The 17,810-nt window shown below is 33.0% G+C and overlaps 1 protein-coding gene across 3 annotated transcripts; it reads left to right on the forward strand.

Moving 5' to 3' along the window:
- The first annotated feature begins 5,447 nt into the window (after positions 1-5,447).
- LOC107800842 (phosphoinositide phosphatase SAC2) lies at positions 5,448-14,793 on the forward strand. Of its 3 annotated transcripts, XM_075240598.1 has the most exons (17): positions 5,448-5,609; positions 5,761-5,865; positions 7,142-7,346; positions 7,430-7,595; positions 8,145-8,367; positions 8,642-8,718; positions 9,054-9,241; positions 9,317-9,414; positions 9,537-9,670; positions 9,783-9,911; positions 10,437-10,776; positions 11,132-11,253; positions 11,356-11,469; positions 12,350-12,541; positions 13,167-13,343; positions 14,004-14,112; positions 14,339-14,793. In XM_075240598.1, exons 2-17 carry the CDS (start codon positions 5,770-5,772, stop codon positions 14,453-14,455), a joined length of 2,487 nt encoding a protein of 828 aa, XP_075096699.1. In that variant the 5' UTR covers positions 5,448-5,609; positions 5,761-5,769; the 3' UTR covers positions 14,456-14,793. The 3 variants fall into 3 exon arrangements, with proteins under 3 accessions (XP_075096699.1, XP_075096700.1, XP_075096701.1); XM_075240599.1 differs by lacking the exon at positions 12,350-12,541; XM_075240600.1 differs by lacking the exons at positions 12,350-12,541; positions 13,167-13,343; positions 14,004-14,112; positions 14,339-14,793 and adding an exon at positions 11,890-12,113.
- The last annotated feature ends 3,017 nt before the right edge of the window (positions 14,794-17,810 follow it).

Below are 17,810 nucleotides of genomic sequence, written 5' to 3' on the forward strand. Positions count from 1 at the left end.
GACGTTCGACATGATTTTTTTTTTGACAGAAGAATGGATTTGGAAAGTGAGAAGATTATCAAATTTTCGATAACGGAACCAATTTGTTTAACCAAAAAATAAAAATTTTGGTCAAAGCCTATTTTTAGAAGTACTCGGGTTGCTGATAATTAGAAAAAATAATATTTTTGCAATAATGAAGAAAAATATGAAATAGCACTGTAATCAAGCAAAAGTAATTAATTGTATTCAAGTAGTAATCAGAACGTGTCCATACAAATAACATTTTCATTCCTTATATAGTCCTCTCTAAGTACAACATTTTTCCCTTTTATGATCAAGTCATTATGAATATTTAATGACATTAATGAAACGTTATAATTTGTAATCGTAACTGTTTCGTGAAGATTCTGTAAAGTTTATAATCATTCATGCTCATTAATTGAAGACCAATGAACTTGTCCTTTTTACTGTCTTGATTCATTCCACCAATGCCTCTTCAAATTACTAAAGAGACTCGAGCAACCGTTTCTTTCTCGTCTCTTAGATGTTTTGCTCGTGCCTATTGAGACTCACATTTCTTTAAGCAATCTTCTATGGCTGTCACTTTTCTAATGATCTACGTGTCTTGCTACGTCAGCCACATAATTAATTCCAAGTGCAATATTGATTTTCCCCAAGATACTCACAAAATATATGTGCCATATTTTACACCACTTGTTTAAAAGTCTTCTTAACCGTGTCTAGTCAAATAGGTTCACATAAATTGAAACGGATGTTTAACTTTGGTATTATTAATCTCCTTTTGGTAGTGCTTTTCAACCTATATGTAATTAATACAAGTATTAGTTATACTCCATATTTAATATTATTCTCATACATAAGAAACCGTGACATTAGCAATATAGTTGTAGAACATATATAAGCATGTATAAAGACAAATTGCCCTTTCAAAACCTTTAATGCACCAAATTAAGCAGTTGATAAAAAATAATCATAGAATAACTAATTCCATCATCACTATATACATCATATTTCGTATTATTTTTATATACTTTGTCAAACCATCCCTTACTAATAAAATGATAATCGTCTAGGATAAATAGAATCCGTTCCGTTTGGTTTGAAACTTTGTATCCGAGCTCTAAAAATAAAAATGAAAATTCTGGCAAAGAATATATTTTTTAATGAACTTTACACGATAAAATCTGAATTAATTGGGATATAATATCGAATATCAAATACGGAATGCAGCCGAAAAATAAGCGTAAGCGGCAGCGGGTGTCATATCGGTTTTGTCGTATATTAACTCGGGTAGTGGCGCTGACACCAACAGAGTTGCCGCAGTCACTTTCTAGGATTTCATCTGCCAATAATTGTGTGTAATTACGGCACGTGCTAATCCTTGTCAGTTCAAACAATGACAAAAATGAGACATCTGCTTAAACAAATTGCAACGAGACAATCGTGCTCTCCTCACATTTTCCACGTCATTTACAGACAACTCCTTTTGAACAACTCATGTCACACCTGGCCTAAATTATCTACTCTTTTTTTTTTTAATTTAATATGAGATCATTGTTTAAAAACTACTAATACTTTCTCTCTCTCGAGATTTATGTAATGCACTTTTTTATGATATCTTTTCGGTTATTTTATATTTTGACTATCGTGCTTCTCTTTATATGTATTTTTTTTGTATGATTTTCTTAAGTCGAGAATCTAATAGAAATAATTTATCAACATTCACAAAGTAGGGGTAAGCTGTGTAACCCTATTTATGGGACCACATCGAGTTTGTTATTGTTTGTTTAACTTATAATATCTTTTTAAATTTAAGAGTGATTAAGTTTTAATTATATTTTACCCTTATTAATATTGTTTATATAAGAATATTTATAACTTACTTTAAACACAACTTTTAAGAGTCATTGTTTCTTTTTTTAAAATCCGTATTGATCAATCAACTAACACAGACTCAATGAGTAGGACGTTTGAAAGAAAAAAAAAAGAAAAAGAAAGAAAGACTATCAACACCTAAATTAAATTAAATACACATATAGTACTATATAGTTAATAATTAAGACATAGTCTCGTGTTTTTAATTTTTTATCGCAATAAGTGTATAGACAATTCTCACCATCTTCCTTCCTTTTAATTCCCTTTCTTTAATCAGGTAATCCCCTATGTAATAGATTGTTTTCTTAAAAAAAAAAAAAGGAGCTTCATACACACGCAAAATCATGCTGTGTAATATTTCAAATTTCTTTAAAATATTATGTAATCCCTATATATAAGAGCGTGTCATTATGAGAAAAGTAAAAATATTAAATTAAAGACTTACAAATATAAGAATATGTCATTATTTTTATTTACAAAACATAACAGGATGTGATATAAAATAGAACTGGAAAAAAAATACTTTTTGGGATTATTTTACAGTACACATAATATGATGTACTGGGTAGGCAACATGCCAATGTTAAACCATAAATTAAATAGGCAATGACTTCCCAAATTTCTTCCCAAATTTTCATTTAAATTTCATAGTTAATTTTCGTCCATAAAAGTTTGAATGGTATAAGGTTTCATGGTGGTAGTTTTCCTTTTCTTCTATAAGGTTTGAAAGGTGCCCAAATTCTATTTTATCAACAATCTAAATATTCACACGAATTTCTACATAATTAAAAAATGTAAAAAGGCACAAATGACCCCAATTATTAGCGGAGCACAAAAGTGCTTTATTTTGTATAATTCAGGGGCAATTTTAGCCCTTTTCCTATTAAACTTTTCAAAAAAGAAACCCATTATTTTGCTGATGAATATAGAATAACAAATATAGCATATTCACATTAGCATTATTTTTTGGATGGGGCCAAGGAATATTTCTATTGTTTTGAACTCGGATAAGGTTAGAGATTAAGGAAAATCTAATTCAGATAAATCAAAGTTAAGTTTATATTTTGAGCTATATCTCCTTTCTATAGTATGCCTTTTGGTGTGATTCTCTTATCTATTATGATTGTGTTTTAATGTTGTGTTATCTTAAACTCTAGTTATAAGAATAATCGTAATTAAATGAGATAGTCGATTATAAGAATAACCGTAACAGTTAACAATATTATGCTTATGTCGAATTTTTTTATCCGTAATATTTTTTTTATGCAATTTCTTTGTTAACTGTATATCAGATTGTCATTTAGTATTTTTCTACTCTATCGATTACAAAAATAAGCAAAATAACAAACGTAGGTAATTGATAAAATAATTGATAACAATATGCTTATGTCGACCTTTCTATATATTTAATCGAGGACGAAGGAAGTCATTGGATTAATTTAAACTTTCACACATGACGATTTATAATCTTTTGGTTGAACTACTTCATAAACCAAGTTAGATAATCCCAACTTTATCTCATTTCAATTTTCATACTTAGCAAAAAAGGAAAAAAGACTAATCGTGGTAAATTCTCTCATTTTTAAAATATGTGTCAAATTACTATTATCGTAGATATAATGAATTTGTTATCATAATACTTTGTTCTTGGCAAGTGTAGTGGTTGACTCTCATAGGATTCTTTTTTATTCTAAATTCCAGGATAATAATATCACGTATTAGTAATTGAGTTTTAAATTTAGTTTTTATACACATTTAATAAAAAATTTAATATGAATACGGAGTTTAGACGAAAACTATTAGGTTTAGTCAAATCCATATGTAACCTTCTAGCTCCGTTTTTGCTTTTTAAATTGTGATAGGAGTAATGAGTAATTTTCAGCATGTTATTAAAATGTTTGCACAATTGAAAGTTAATAAAATAAACATCACCAATTTTTAAATATTTTGACTTTTTCTCAAAAATCATTCTTGTGTGGAAACGAATTTTTATATTTTGCAAGGTCTTGATAGATGAGAATTTGAAATCATCAATTCATAGCAGGTGACAATAAGAAAGCTACAGCTTATTTGAAGAAAGAGAAAGGTTTATATATTTCTCTCAAACAATTGTTTTTATAATATTTTTATAAACCTTCAGAAAATAAAAATATATATTAAAACCAAATATTGGTGTCTGTTTTTAAAGAATGTACATAATTGACCTAGAAAACAAAACTCAAAATAATTTTAGAAAAATAAAAACAACTCAAACATTTTTTTAAAACATGCATGGAACCAAATGTAAATTAAATCTAATCAATTATTAAGTCATTATTTGGCTTCATGTTTTCATTTATTGATTAAGAAATTCTGTTATTTTTCTTCTATTGGCGGAGCTTAGTGCACCAGGCTGCTCTTTTATGCATTACAATAATATTTTCTCCAATTTCTTAGATCATATTTAATTTTTCCAAATGTAAAATAGATGTACAACCATTCAACCTTATACTATTTCCCTTTTTCGTTATACTGATGTGATCATTTTTCCAGATTAAATTGATGCAATCCGATGCTACAATAGTGTTTGCATTTTAATCTAGCATATACAGTTATAATCCAAAACTAAATAATTATTTTTGCCATTAATTAATTTTGCGACACAAGTCACTAGTTAATTTCGCATTATGTATATGTTGTTGGCGAGTCGTGTGATGTCAAACTTCCTCCAAAAGTTATGAAAGCACGTATTTAGAAGAAGAAGTTTGTCATTATTAAACCGGAGGCACTAACTGCTCGCAAATTGATCCGACTTGTAATTCACTTCTGATTTCGTATATCTATTTTAGTAACACTTGGTTAAAAGATAATTATGATTATTACTGAACACATGTCAAACGTTTCCCTTTTCCTTTATATTGATGGCATCTCTTTTTTCGAATATATTGGTGTAATCCAATTCTAGATAGTGTACATCATGCTAATCTGGCAAACAGTTATAATGCATAATTAAATAATTATTTTACCGTTAATTCTTTTCGCGCCACGAGTCATTAATTAATTTCGTACCATAAATATATAGTTCCTGCATAAAATCTAGTTTATGAGTCGTGTGATGTCGAACTTTCCTACAAGACTATGAGAGCACTTAATTAGAAAAAAAAGTTCATCATCAGATCATTAAAGCATCGCTCGATTCATAAATTATTCCGACTAGCAATTCATTTCTGATCTCGTATATCTACTTTGATAACACTTGGTAAAAGAAATAATTAAGATATACAAATATGAGTAAATTAGCATCATTTTGCATGATGGTGATTTATAAATTTATTTTTTATTTTTGAATTAAAGTGTCTAATTAAAACACAATTATTTTTGAATAATATAATCGAGACACAACTAATGTCTTTATCAAAATGTAAAAGAGTTTTTTTTTTTAAATTTTAATAAAAATCAAAACCAAACGCCCACAAACGTAAATGCAGAGGTACTCAGGTAAAAACAGTAAAATTCAGAAGCAGGAAAATTAACGACAGCATGATGATGATTGAATTATTATACGGCTCAATTTTGAAAAGTTCCTTTTTACGCTTAGCTGTACAAAAAATTGAACACTCTTTTTTCCAACTAAATATATATACCCATTTTATTATGTGGACATAGTCGCCGGAGCTGTTCCTTGTCCGATCTGTAAACCCCGCCATTCACCACTCTCCTCCACCGTCGGCGAGAATTCACTCTTTTACTTGGTTGATCTCTTTCTCCCTATGCTCTTTTCTGTTTTTGATTTATCAGTCTTAATTTCAAGTTTTTGTTTTTGTTTTGTTTTGTTTTTGCTTGTGATTATGATTCTAAAGTTTATGTGGGATAAAAGAAGAATTCTGTTTATGTTTGGAACAGCTGCGAAGCATGGGGACAGATGACAAGCAACGGCGTTTAATCAATTCACATGAAAACAGCAGAGGCTTTTATCTGCAAAAGTTCCGGCTTTATGAGACTCGCTCGGTATATGTTCGACGATTTGCTGTCATTTTGTCATCTCTGTTACTTAAAAGACTAAACATTCTAATTTGGTGAACTTAAACTAACAGTTTAAAATTTAAAATTTTCGCCGTGTTTTGATATCTAGAAGAATCACAACTAAGAATGTTCTCTGTTTTGTGTTTGAATATCTAAATGTTAATCTGAATTATTCCAGTCTGAAAGTTTGTATGTTGACTTTGCGGAAAATGTCAAATGAATTGGGACGGAGAGAGTAATCGTTTTGTCAAATGTAGTTTTAGATTAACGGAATTGTATGGTTTTAACTTATAGTCATTAATTTTTCGATCTCAGGAGATATATTGATTCACTGTTTGGATCAACTCTTTGGTTTTATTGGTGTGCCCTTAACTTTGTTCGAGCTATCCAGCTTGCTAGGTGCATTATAAGTTCTACAAGCTTCCCGCTTTTTTTTAGTTTTCTCGTTTATGTGTTAATGAATGCATCAATAACGAGTAATAAATGCTATGGAGTATGGATTAGGTACTAATTCATGTGCTTTTTACCCCGTCTAGCGTTCAGCGTATCTGCTCCCCTAGATTCTAGGGCTACAGCTTCAAAACAATCTCCGAGATTGTGTGTAAATATCTTAATTTAACTTAAACTGATCTAGTCTGATTTTGCCCAAATAGTTTGTCTAATGACTTTGCCAAAACATGCCAAACAAATTGGGACAGAGTAAGTAAATATTTTCTCAAAATGCTGAGTTGTACTCTTCACATGGTTTGTACAACTCTTTCATTTTAGATCACGATATGGTCATTAACTTTTCGATCTCAAGAGATAAATTAATTTCACTGTTTTGATCAACTCTGTGGTTTTATTGGTGTGCCCTTAGTTGTGTTTGAGCTCCTGTACGTGTCCAGTTTGCTAGGTGCATTAATTTTCTTGTGGCTACGTTAATGAATGCATCGATAATGAGTAATGAATACTATGGAGTACGGATTTAGGTACCGACTCGCGCGCTGTTTACCCGTCTAGTATTCAGTGTATCTGCTCTCCGAGAATCTAGGACTATAGCTTCGAAACAATCTGGCCCTTAGTTATTTTTCCCGTTTTGGTAGGTTGTATCTCTCTCTTATGCTGAATTTGCTGAATCTGCCTAAATGTGTCATTTTGCGCAGTTTTTAAGTCATTAATTACTTTTGTCGTTATATCTATTACTCGATCTGTGTGAAGATTATGACGTTACCTTAATTGGTGTTTAGAGGGATATTTAACTTACTTTTATATGGGACAGAACTTCTACATGGTTGGATGGGATAAGACCAGAACTTTTTGGAAAGTATTAAAGATTGACAGATTAGAACCTTCGGAACTAATCATTCATGAAGATCCTACGTCATATTCAGAAATTGAATGCTTAGACCTCCTAAAAAGAATACATGAAGGAAACACGTCTACTGGAGGGCTTAAATTCGTTTCTCGCTGCTACGGAATTATTGGTATATTATACTTTCTAAATGTCACCCTTTTATTAGATGTGTGATGATGTTTGACACAACTGATGTTTCTTTTCTTCTTCTAGGTTTTATAAAGTTTTTGGGACCTTATTACTTCCTGGTTATCACGGAAAGAAGGAAGATTGGAAAGATATGTGGTCATGCTGTTTATGCTATCACTAAGAGCGAGATGTTCCCAATTCCGCACTCTACTGTGCTTTCCAATATGGCTTATTCTAAGGATGAGAACAGGTCTTTAGTCAATTCTGCATGTAAATGTAAAATGTCCGTAGTACTTTTAGGAAGGCATTATAATGGAACGAAAACACTTCTGATTTCTTTGTATCTTTATATAACTTTAATATTCTTCTGTTTGGTAACTATTGAACTTTGCATTCTGTACGAAGTCCTATGTTATTGAGATAATTGCTATACTATTTTAGCAATACACCTTGTAACGCATTCACTGCCCAACGGATTTCATGTTGACCGAGTCATTCAGATGCTCGCAGAAAGAGTATACTGAGAAATTCTATAGTTGAGCATTTTATAGCTAAGTCATTCATAGAGCCCATTGCCAGTTTATTTCCTACAAAACTACAGGGGCAAATTTTTACATGTTGAATGAGACAAGGTATCTTCAGGATTCCAGCGGCGCACATATTGAAATTTTTATTTCATATTGCTTATTTCTAAACTTTTTTCCCTACCCCTATATTGAGTTGCTGCATCAGATTTATGTTAACTCACTTTTTTCTTTTGGTTCCTCTTTTTGTTTCTTTTCTTCTTTTCGGGAAACAGATATCAAAAGCTCCTGCACATGGTGGACCTCACAAAGGACTTCTTTTTCAGCTACTCCTATCCTATTATGATTAGTTTTCAAAAGAATCTGAGCAACTCAGAGACAGGACTCACCCTTTATGAGACAATGTTTGTATGGAATGAATTCTTAACTCGCGGAATCCACAATCAGCTCCAAAATACTCTCTGGACAGTTGCGTTAGTCTATGGGTTCTTTAAACAGGTATTTTCTGTTTGAAATTGTTCTTCTAAATTTATACGCGTAACTGAGCAGAAATCTAAATCCTAGCTAACGTAGCTGGGCAAGATGCCATTTTGATATGATATACCATATTGCTATATGTTTTAGTTGGAGTACTCAATTGGATGTAAATAGCTTATGATTTTATTTCAGAATATATCTTTGTGACATTTTATGTTTGCGTTACCAATTAAATGACACCATAAATGGAATCGTACTTTCAACAGTTTATCATTTTCTCGTGTTTGTGGAACAGGTTACACTTACTATTTCTGCACAGGACTTCATCTTAACCCTAATTGCTAGACGTTCTCGTCATTATGCTGGTACCAGGTTTGTACAATTGAAACATATATCATCCTTTTCCTGCTATTCACTAATTTCATTGTTTTTAGATAGATTTTGTATTGTGCTAAATTTGTTAGCTATTTTAAGTCCTGGAAAGTGGCCTGGAACAAGGTACACACCAAATTATGAAGCAAGCTCTCGCACCTCTTAAATGTTTTTAATTACTTTTCATGTGAATGCATAATGTGATAGGTATTATATATTATGTGACCTCAACATCAGTAAGTGCTTAACCATTTTTGTTGTTATAATGTGACCCCAGCATTGTAAGTGCTTAACAATTTTTGTTGTGGAGTTTTAATTCCTTTTATTTCACGCAGATATTTAAAAAGAGGAGTAAATGAGAAGGGTCATGTAGCAAATGACGTCGAGACGGAACAGATTGTGTTCGAAAATGTACGTGAAGGGTCCCCTGTTGGAGTAAGCGCTGTTGTACAGAACCGTGGTTCAATACCTCTTTTCTGGTCTCAGGAAACGTCACGTTTGAATTTAAAACCTGACATCATATGTACGTCCAAAAGACACTTGAGATTTTTTCGAGTATCCATTTGCTCAAATTTTTGTTAACTTTCTTACCCTTTAGTGTCTAGGAAGGACCTCAAGTTTGAAGCCACCAAACTTCACTTTGAAGATCTTGTTCAAAGATATGGAAATCCAGTTATTATATTAAATTTAATTAAGGTAATTTTTTGCAGGCTTCAGTATTCAATCCATTATTCTTACTTTTTCATTACGAAGCGGTACTCTGACCTTCTCAGACTCTCTCCCTTGCTTTATTTGTTATTTTTTTTTATGTTAATCAGACTCGTGAGAAGAGGCCCAGAGAAACGATTCTTCGTGCAGAATTCGCTAATGCTATTGACTTCATAAATAAAGATCTTCCTGAGGACAACCAGTTGAGATTTCTTCACTGGGATCTAAACAAACACCCAAGAATGTATGCTGTTGCTGCCTCTATCTTTGATGTTTCCTGTGTAATTATTGTTCTTATTTTGTTTATCTGTCGTACTGATCTATGGTTTCATGACAATTTGGCATCTCTCTTACAGCAAAGCTACAAAGGCCTTGATACGTCTAGGTGAGGTGGCCGTTAATGCTTTGGAGTTAACAGGCCTTTTCCATTGTCAGCTAATCCCTACATCAAGAAGTGGGGAATTGCTAAAGCTGTCATCCATCGGGTGAGTTTGCGAATCAAATTATCCTCTTAAAGATATTAGTTTATCAGTTCGTGAGAGTTAATTGTTCTCAAATATTATATTACTTAGGAACTCCTTGCAACACTGCTTATGCTGCAGAACTTAGATGTTCATTCAGATTTTCTTGTATCTTCGCATTCAACATGTGTTGGTTGGGACATAAGTTGAGGCGTTAGTTAAATATAACCTCAGTCTGGTGCATATAGTTTTGCTGCATGCTGGTTATTTTTATTTTTCTTGCACTTCAATGCATAAAAGATTGGATTAATTCATGCAAGATACACACTCTCTCAGAGAGAGAGAGAGAGAGAGACCCCTAAAGCTAAAGCTAAACTTGATGTTCACCTGTTTTCTTGAGTATTTTTCAGTAGTTGAAATTTGAAAAAGTTTCTGCTAAAAATAACTTTTTACCTGGGTTATGTCCACTTCGTATTTGCTTCACTCTCAAGAGCATCAAATCTCCTTTTTTTTCCTTTCCCTTTTTCATGTTGATCTTATTTGATGCAGCTGCGACAGTAGTGGAGACCATGTTGAAAAGGACCTCTATGAAATGGATGTTGAAGTGGACAATGGGAGTGATGATCTGCGTGGAGCTTACTATGTCAAACTTTCAACAGTCCAAAAGGGAGTCTTAAGAACGAATTGTATAGACTGTTTGGATCGCACAAATGTTGGCCAGTATGCGTATGGGCTGGTCGCACTGACCCATCAGCTGCATGCCTTAGGCTTTATAGATGTGGAGAACATTGATTCGCATTCTCCTATAGCACATGACCTAATGAGGATCTACGAAGAAATGGGAGACACTCTTGCACTACAATATGGTGGCTCTGCTGCACATAACAAGGTAGTCTATCTTTGCTATTTACGAGAAATTCTGCAATTTTCTTGTGCAGGCTTCTGATGGAAACTATAGTAATGAGTTGGTTCTGTGGAAGCAGATCTTTCACTCCATCTAAGTTCATGATGCACTTCTTATAAGATATCTTCATGTTAGTGGATGCAATGGTGGACAAATATTTTTTTGATAACTGAGAAATCCCAGAGGGCTAGTGGTTCACGGTTCAGTTTTTGATGCTCCAGTTTTTTGCTTGTGACTAAACATTTGCATACTGTTTCACTACTGAAGCGTAGCTTCTTCTTCATTTATCAAATTCTCACTGTTACCATCTAACGTAGTGATGAATATGGAACCCAAACAGATTTTTTCAGAAATACGAGGCCAATGGAAAGCAACAACGAGGTCTCAAGAGTTCTTCCGATCGCTTCAGCGCTACTACAGCAATGCCTACATGGACCCTGAGAAACAAGATGCCATTAATGTGTATGTGAATACTTTCTATAGCAATAAGTTCCATGAGGCTGTTATTCCAAAAAGATACGGGCAATTTTGAAAAAAATTATGATAATGTGGTGCCATTTCTAGGTTCTTGGGCCATTTCCAGCCACAAGAGGGAAAGCCATCTCTGTGGGAACTGAATCCAGAACAGCACTATGATGTTAGGATGCACGGATCAACTCTAACCGCAGAAAGTTCTAGGTATGCATGATCCTTTTCTCTGAGTGCATTCTCAACTTGCTTCCTTTATATAGGTTCTGTTGTGCTACATAATTTTTTCATTTTCTTACGACTGAATAATTAAAAATTGTTATTGAACTGTTTAAGTTGTGCTCTCGGTAATTTATGACACAACATTATACACTGTTCAATGAGGTTGACTTCCCGACTACAAAGATGAAAAGAAGATGTATATTTTATAAAATAGGAGAACATATTGTGGGGCCATTAGTTGGCCTTTTTTTGGGGGTCAGATCAGAGAAGTAGATGTGTATAGAAGCTTACAGGTTGGCTCTAAAATGGCCTTTTGGTTTGTGCAACATGTGATAAATTCCTGAAGTTAATTCAAAATTTGGGACGGGAGAACCGATGCTTAAATTTATCTGACAGCAAGTGTGTCAGGTGCCCATGTTTGAGAAGATCTGCCACTTCCAGGCGGAGAGCGCTGCAGTTGGTTGTGCCATGGCTGGTGTCACGGTGGATAGCACAATCTTGCTGTTGTCACGCTGTTCCAGGCTGTGGCTTGTTTCTGTCTTCCAAATTGCTTTTACTAAAGGTTTAAACATTGTAAAACCAATATTTGGGTTTTATAATATCATGCTGATCCATGAGATTTCACTGTTTTATGCCCATCTTCACTGTCAGCCTGCGTTGTAACCATCTCACTGATATGAAGGTTAAAGATGATTCTGATTTACGTGTCCACCGCAAATTTAAAAAGAGGAGAACGTGCCTCCTAAATCTGATTAGTATTTCAAGTTAATCTGCTGTTCTGATCAAGTATCCAGAACAGGAAGATACTTTTGCTGTTTGCCAGACAATTGTATCAAAGCTGTTAGCAAAGCAGTTTGTTAATACGCAGGTCATTTATTAAAAGGTCGCTATCAGAAGGAAACATAAGCTGTGGAAGCAGCTCTCATGGTAAAGACACAGACATAGATCAGACTGAAGACGCTCACCAGCCTTTGACTGTCTGTGGCAAAGGTGGTTGTAAGGGTATTTCAGAGTCCACACCAGAAATATCTACATGTGACACTGATATTTCGTTTACCAGGTAGCTCGGTTTAGATTTATATGCTTCATAAATTCATTTGGAGCAGTAACATACTCAGGTGATTCATGATGTCCTCGGGTATTTCTTTATCGAGTAGCTGCTAACTACTACTTATGGTACAAAAACATCTCCCTCATGGTTCCTTCATGCTTCCATGGACCAATGCATTGGAAGTTTGAATGATTTTGAATGCTCCTTGTATTGTTGCATGTATATTTTAACAAAGATAATGTATATGTGTCTTTATGAAATACTTTTAATGGCAGCCAGGTGCTTATCTATTTGTGATTGACATTACTGACCAACCCTTATCACTCCTAAAATCCTTATGACCATATGTGCAGAGAATGTATGATATATTACTGAACTTACCTTATAACGCTTAACCTCATGGCTGTATGTGAAGTTAAGGTATCACCGTATTGCAGCTTGAAAAGTTCTGTTTGCTCAAAGACATCGGAATTTGTAACACGGGTCTTAGCCAATCATTTTAAGTTTTTTTTTCCTTTTATTGGGGTTGAGGTGATGCTGTTCGGAAGAAATTACTGCTTTATTTTATTTTGTTCTTTTTCACCTTTCACTTGATATGGCTCATCACAATTGGTGCGCATTCTTCTTGTGATAGGTACACCCCCTCAATGTATGGTGGACAGTTTTTCCATGATATGCAGTTAGAGCAGTGTCTCGGAAGTGGCAGCGTTAAATTTCATGAGTGTGCAGATTTGTTTGATACCTCAAATTTTCTTGATGTTGATTGGCTTTCTTCGTCGGGAAATTCATGTGAAGAAGAAACATATGAGAGGTATACTTCGTATATCTTGACCAATGCATAAATAGGTGTCCTTGTAGTTTTAACCCGTGCTTAAGGTGAAGAATAAGGGATGGAATACTTGTCCCGGAACAAAACCCTAAAAGAAAAGTGGGGGGGGGGGGAGGAGAGAATATATTCAATATCTTAAATGCTGATTAATTTAATTTAATTACTTCTCTTGCTTATTCCTTATCCCAAAAACAAAGAGGTTCAGTTCTCTTGCTGGTATTACTGCAACATCAAGGACCCAAACTTCAGGAATCATGCAACTTGGTGTTTTTAGTGGCCTGTAAAAGTATTTTGGGTATTTAGGCTTGATAACTTAGCGACTTCAGCTATTAATGACAGAGTGGTGCAAAAGCAGAACAGTGCTTTTGGCCCAGTTCATTTTTAGTGCTTTTCTATATTTTGACCTATTCAAGTTGACGTAATAATACATTGAGAAACAAGACTCTTTAGTAGCAATCATCATTTAGTCAAATCAATTCTGTTGTGTCTTATGTCTCTAACCGGGAAAATGTTTTTACTTTTTACTGGTTAGACGCACCACCTTTGCAGTCATGCCTTGATGATTTCAGGAAAACAAGGACTTAATGGCATAGTTTTTTTAATATTTTGTTGTTAAAACTAAAACTTATCTTGTTTGTGCAGATCTTCAATCATAAGTTCTCCATCTCGGGGTCTGTTAGCAGATAGTGTGACAAATGAACTTAAAGCAGAAACAAACTTCTCAGCTTATGATTCTGGGGCAAGCCTGAAGGTTAGTTCATGCAGATCTTAGACTATTTGAGGATAATCTAATGGCAACAACATTATAAGATAGCACTTTCACCTTAAAAAATGAAGCCAATACAATATCTGGAAGCTTCTGAGTAATAAAAATCTTGATCGTACGTCTTCATTTTCTGCTTTTTACATGTTATTCATGTTTTCTCTATAAATTTGCCTGGGTAATTCTTTTTACTTTCCAAATCTTGTTACTTTAGACGGAGCAGACTACTGAAGATATCAATTTTAATGCCCAACAAAGTAGGGAGACCCATCGGCAATTCTCTGAGAAGTTTGTGCATTGGGTTAACGATGGACATATTCTTTTCCCTTGAAGTTCGGTTCTGGTTCTTTAAGTTATACTATTTTGGACAGTTATTCAACGGACCCGTCCAAAGGATGCGGATTACATACAGGAAATAGACGACAGGTGACCAAAAATATTACATAAGAAAAATTAGCTTACAGAAAGATATTGAGGTTGTAAAATTCCAGAACCATAGAAAATGATATTTTGGAAGTATAGATTGACCATAGAAACGGAAAATTATTTTGGTTGGTTTTAGTTATCTTTTCCAGAAGGATAGATTATAAAGGTTTCGGTATGTACATTATGTACTGTAAGAACTGGGATCTCCATTATTCGTTTTTACAGGTAAGACGTTCTTCGCTATTTTGAATGTTTTTAAGCTTTACATCAACAGCTTGTGTTTGATTTTCAGAAGACGTTTTGGTATATTTTCCCTTAACCAAAATTTGATTTCCAAATATTTATATATATAAAAAACAAAGATTAAACACTTTTTTAGATTAAAACAAGTTCATTTTTGTATATTTACAGAAAGAATGTCAACTTAAAATTTTAAAAAAATAATGTGGGAGGAACTAAAAGTTCAAAATTTATCAATTTACTACCCCATAAAGAAAACAAGAGCGTCTCAACAAAATTCATGGCCTAAAATCAAATTTTAATAAGGGGCCTTTCTTTTGCTTTTCTTTTTATCTATAGTGTAGTTATCTTACAAAACATAATATTAATATTTACATTGGTTTTTTTTTCTTTCTTTTTGTTTGTAATGTAATTATTTTACAAAATACAATATGGAGCATTAATATTTACATTGGTAAGAAAATTCAAGTTAATAATATGTTACCCATATATTCATAATATGTTACCTTGGATCTTATTTTAAAAAATATTATTTACCAATATGAAGATTTAAGTAGCTTAATTTAAAGTTTAAATATTTTTATTGTTAAAAATTAGATAATTTTTCTTTCTAACTTTTATCAGGAGTTTTTTAATTTATAAACTTTAATATTGTCTAAGCTAAAATAAAATAAAAAATTCACAACTAAAAATATTTTGGAGCTCCAAAATTTAGGAGGTCAAACCAAAAGCTTTACTAGCCTTCCCCTTGAGCCACCCTTGAAAGAAAACCTTCGTGACATTATTTTAGGACTATATGTATTTGTTTTTAAATAAAGCACTAAAAAAAATCCTTTATTGGAATTTAAATAGGTAAAAGGAAATAAAAATACGACACGTGCGCGAGCGTGAAAAAGCTAGCATTTTGGCAGTTTTTCTAAATCTAAATCTTAGACTATGGATCTTCTTATTTATTTATCAAATGTTAAAATACTAATCCTAAACATTTTGGACTTTTTTGTTTTCCAAAATCGTATTTTCCCAATCGATTTAGGATAATGTAGCATATATATATAACTTTTTGTTCCCTTTTTCTTGAGATGAGGGTCTATCGGAAATAACCTCTTTACTAGTGGTATGGTTTGCGTACACACTATCCCCTCCAATTTCACCTATGAGATTATACTGGGCTTTTATTATTATATTGTTGTTGTTGTATTTTTAGTAATTAAAATCCAGTGCGTAAACCATGGCACTTTATGTGCCTTGTACCACAAGCTTATAATGAAAACAAGCCTTGCACGCAGTATGCGTTATACGTGGTGGTCTAACCCTAGCAAAAAAAATTACAACTTGAAGAAATTTATCATTGAAACCAACTCGAGTGATGTCCTGGTATTGCTAACTTTGAGAAATGTTAATGAAATCATCTTGATCGTGCTATAATGGAAGAGTGTAGGTGTCTCATGTCGGAACTTCTCTACTTCATACTTTGATAAGTTAATAATTGCGCCGACCACTTGTCAAAGTTGGGAAAAATTCAAAACCAAGACTTCGTAATATAGCATCATTCACCACCTTCTAGCTATGCATCAATTGCTTATTGTAGATATAGTTCACGTAGCATATGTTTGGTATCTAATGTAAAGTAATGTGGAATAGGACAAAATGCTAGGTAGCAAAGCAGTTATACCATTGGTAAATAGAATAAAAATAATATTTCATGTTGTTAATGTCCAAAGATAAGGCAATCGATCAATCTTTATCTTTTCTTTAACATTTCTTACTTAGTAGCACTGTTAAATTAAACTTTTAGCAGAAACTTCTTTTATTGCAGTTGAATCAATTTTATTGCAGAATTGGTTTATTTAAAATGGAGAGAATCTGACCCAGACTAGGAGTACATAACATTGTAACTTAACTTTCAGTCAATTATTTGGATAATACTTGAGTTTCTTGGAAAAGTTTCATTCTTGATATATTTCGTCTAATATTTGTACGTTTTACTGTAGATGATTGGTTTTGTTGCAATGCATAATCCATGAATTCAACATGAAAAAAAAGTGTTGATAGATTATTGCTTTTACCATTTGATAAGTTAAGAGGGCCTTATTATTCCAGTTCTCATGTTATAGTTGATTCTCAATATTGAATTTGTAGTTCATGCAAAAAGCCAGAGGCGGTTAAAGTTTACCCGCACCTGATGTTGATGTTGATGTTGATGGGGGACTTAAATTCGATAAAACGGTAAGAAAAAAAGCTTGTGTTGATGATGGAGGAGAATGTGCCATAGAATCTCAGGAATGTGCTCTTCAATTTCTTTTCTAATTTTTTGGTTTGATTTTTCTCTCATTCGTTCCTTGATCTCCTTTTGACAGTAGATATTCCAGAGCTAAAAAGGGAGCCACAAGTTTCAGATGCTTCACTTTCAACTGTTCAGATGTCCCAATGATATTTGATTTCTTCATGTCTTTTGGAATAGTTAAGAGCCAGCAACTCAACTCGTTGCTTCCAAATAGAGGTGTACTATTCTAGAGACATGCCTTAAACCGCAAGAAAATGTAATAAGTGAGTCAGTGACAAACACGTGAACCCGGTAACTTTTTCTACATATAGTAAGAAATCCACTAAACATTTATAAATAATTGATATGAAACCAATTATTATAATATATTAACTCGAGATTGAGTCAAAGACACCTCCATATAAAACATACAAATTAAACAGTCAAAAAGATTTGATGCAAAAAGCAATCTTCGTAATTATTTACCATCCTCAAAATTATGCACTTCCTATGAATGTGCAAGAATATGATTTCATTTAATTATTTGTACATATAACACAATTAGGTTTTTGATCAGCTTCATTGTATACGCGAGCACATAAGTATTGTTGAAGACATAATATAGGAACCTTCGAGTCCAAATCCGAATATACATTTAAGTCCAAAATCATCATACAAACCTATTGAAACTATCAAATCTTGATTCCGAGATTGTTTACTTATATTAAGTAAATAAAATACGATCTCTCTAACTTGT

Source organism: Nicotiana tabacum, chromosome 20, assembly GCF_000715075.1.
Source record: "Nicotiana tabacum cultivar K326 chromosome 20, ASM71507v2, whole genome shotgun sequence".
Taxonomy (NCBI): Eukaryota; Viridiplantae; Streptophyta; class Magnoliopsida; order Solanales; family Solanaceae; genus Nicotiana; species Nicotiana tabacum.